Source organism: Triticum dicoccoides, chromosome 3A (genome assembly GCF_002162155.2).
Source record: "Triticum dicoccoides isolate Atlit2015 ecotype Zavitan chromosome 3A, WEW_v2.0, whole genome shotgun sequence".
NCBI lineage: Eukaryota > Viridiplantae > Streptophyta > Magnoliopsida > Poales > Poaceae > Triticum > Triticum dicoccoides.
This window is the reverse complement of record NC_041384.1, coordinates 19,553,307-19,556,606: the sequence shown is the minus strand read 5'-3', so window position 1 is coordinate 19,556,606 and position 3,300 is coordinate 19,553,307. Positions and strand designations below refer to the sequence as shown.

Here is a 3,300-nt window from a genome sequence, read left to right as displayed (position 1 = left end):
CGGCGCAGAGAGTTAATGAAAAGCTTCCTTTTCCAAATCACAAATTAATTAACAAGAACATCGACGAGTCACCTACACCTCCACGGTAAGAAAAAATGATTAAGCCCCTGTGACGACCTGTCCATGTAACATTGTCCCTAGCCAAAGGCTAGAATCTTGCGTAGAACCACTAAGCAATACGCAGAGCACACCAAGAAGTACAACTGTTGAGCCATCGTTACCTCAACGTCGATCGAGATTACAACAGAGGCTGATCAATTAAGGGTACTATACATACGTGGCCGTCCTCGGAGACGAATCGATCTGCTTGTCGATGACACACCAACAACGTGTGGTGAGTGAGAAAGAGTGTGAACGGATTACACGTCCAGGCCATAACTCGACGACGTCGACCGCGCGAGCGACACGTTGCCCCACACCCGTGACGAGTCATGCGCACGGCGGCTAGCTCCCGATCGGTCGCGAAGCTAGCTAGCGAGGTGACGAGGATATGCCAACAAATGGTCCGGAAAAGTTGTGCACGGGAGGGACCGTTTGTAACCCATTTTTTGTTGCTTCACGTGCGAATTTTTTTTTTGCGTAAAATGGCGCTGTAAAGTGTTTTTGGATAGTTTTTAATGTGTTTTTTAGGTGCATCGGGTCTGCTTTCACCGTTGCTCGATTTCTCGTGTGTGCTTTCGTGATCGTCCCCATATGAGTCCATGCACAAAGCAACGAAATTGACCCCTTCACACCACTGGCGCAAGCAGCAAGGACAACTCAAGCTACAGAGACAGGTGCAGCTCCGCAGGAAGGCGCAAGGCAGCAAGTAGGTAGCTGGTGTCTATGCTTTCGTCGTCCATAAATATCCGGGGCCTCGCCATTAGCCAGCTCCAAGCAAGCACTCAGAGATACCTATTTTCCAAGCTAGCATTTCGTACACACATAGGTACACATATTTCCAAGCTAAACGAGAGGATGTCGTTGGTGAGGTTCTTCGACACGCTGGCCCTGGACTCGTGGAACCCCTTCGGCAGCATCTTCTGCACCACGGCGTCCAGCGGCACCGACGCCTGGCTGGCCAGCGACACCACGGCCTTCGCCGACACCTACATCGAAAGCCGGGAGACGGCGGAGGCCTACGTGTTCAGCGCCAGGCTCCCCGCCGGGGTCACCAAGGAGGAGGTCAAGGTGGAGGTGGAGGAGGACGGCAAGGTGCTGGTCATCGCCGGCGAGCGGTGCCTGCGGAGGGAGGCCAAGAGCGAGATGCGCCACCACGTCGAGCGCAGCAGCGCCACCTTCTTCGGCAGGTTCTACCTCCCCGACGACGCCGCATTGGGCCAGGTCAGGGCCTCCATGGACGACGGCGGTGCGCAGCTCACCGTCACCGTGCCCAGGGTCGGCGCCGCCGTCCCCGTGAGCATGCCCGAGCCGGCAGTGGCCATCGAGGTCGTCGAGGCCTGCCCGTGCTGATCGCGATCGATCGACCCCGGTGCCCACTCGGGCAGACGTACACGCAGTAAGCTGGTGCTCGTAAAAAAAATGATCTGCTCGATCGGTCCGCAGAGTGTGGTTTAGTTTTGATGCCACAAATCGTGGCGCTTGGTGTACGTAACTACGTACGTCCGTCGGTCTGTTGCTTTGCTGTATTATGAATGTGAGCTGCATGCCTGTAATATGCATGCATATTTGCTTGTACTATTACTTGTCAGTTCTGGTGTTCACGGGCAAGTTAATGAAGTGTTCCCAGACAAATCAATGAAGAGCAAGCTTGAATCATTGTCGTAATACTCGATATTTAACTGTAATTTTAGTCATTATAAACATGAGACCTCCGATTTTTTTATTTCAACCGAATCGTCTCACCTGAGCCGCTGGATTCTATTGTGTTCTTCTTCTCAAGCGCGATGCCCCCCGCCCCCCACCACCAAAGGCCGACGGGCCCTGTCTTGCCCTGCCTCCACGCCGCCTTCATTGTGTTGCCACGTCCCAACCACCCCTCTAAGCCTCACCATCTCCGATAAAAGACCATATACAAAGGTTAAGGGATCGGTCAGAGATGATCTAAGCCTCACTGTCTCCAGTGCCGACAACCGCTCCTGAATACACCTATCATCAGCTCGTCCTCGCTAGCTACATACATATCCCCAAGCTAGCTAGGTAAACGAGAGGATGTCATGGCTGAACTATATGCATGCATATGGGCACGTACAGGGACGACAAGCTTGTTTCTATACTGCGTGTGCGTACATCTGGGGAAGGTAGACCTAGGGAACGACCAATACGTGTACGAGCACTCCTCTCCCTCGATTTCTTTGGCCAGTACACAAGCGCGTAAGAGCACTGTAGCATCCGACGTGGCATATATAGCCCAGGGTTGGCCCTGTGGTTCGCAGTTGAAGAGTGTATTATCATTTCAGCTGATAAATTCCAGTGGAGTAAACTAGGTCAATCTAGACGGACACCCTCCCGCGACCCCCGCGTCGCCTCCCCTGGCGGTGGTGGTGGGGGAAACCTAGCTCGTGCCTCCGTGCCCCCCTCCCACCCCACCCTTCATCCTTGCCGTCACCAGAGGAGCGGCCAACACCTCTGTTGTTGTTGGAGCCAGATTTCGAGGGATGGTGCCGGGGCATCTTGGCCGGGGCGATCTGGCCTTGGGGCACCGCAGTGGTGTTCTTCCTCCCCCGGGCTGCCGTCATGGCTCCAGGGTGGATTTTCGACGGTTGCCTAGCGGCGTTCGCCCTTACAATGTGCTGGCCGGAGCATCCCCTGCTGACTTCTTAGCTTCCCTACCACATCCCAACCCTAGCTGATATCCTCGCCACCTTGCTCCCACTCCCCTGTATAGTGGGCTTGCGAGACTTTTGTAACCATGTAACTTGTACATATTTCTATTTTAATACAAATGTAGTAAGGGACCTCCACTATTGTTTTACTGTAAAAAAATGCATTGGCCGGGAGCATGGCAGGCTAGCGCTCCCTTCGCCCTCCTACTTGCAGGTGCGGCTTCAACACTAGCGGTCATGGACCTGCGTCCCTCCTATGTCCATGGCTATCCAGAGCGGCTCCAGATCTGGTGCTCACCGTGTTGGAGTTGCGTCTTCTTCCGGCTCCTCCGGCTTGTCAATATCTCGGCAGGTCTGCATTCACCCCTTGCAGGTGCCCTTTGTTGGCCGGTATCCACTCCGGTGTGGCTTCAACTCCGGCGTGCTCCTGGAGCTGCGCCCCCCTTCTAGCTCCTTTGGCTCATCGGGTGTCCCTGCAGTTCCGATCCCGGCAGTCCATATCTGCGCCCCTCTTCGGTCATCGTCGCCCCCACTC

At 54.7% G+C, this 3,300-nt stretch overlaps 1 protein-coding gene across 1 annotated transcript; it reads left to right on the top strand.

Moving 5' to 3' along the window:
• The first annotated feature begins 859 nt into the window (after positions 1-859).
• LOC119266743 (17.9 kDa heat shock protein 2-like) lies at positions 860-1,767 on the top strand. The gene has a single exon (XM_037548016.1). It carries the CDS (start codon positions 958-960, stop codon positions 1,450-1,452), a length of 495 nt encoding a protein of 164 aa, XP_037403913.1. The 5' UTR covers positions 860-957; the 3' UTR covers positions 1,453-1,767.
• Positions 1,768-3,300: the final 1,533 nt, after the last annotated feature.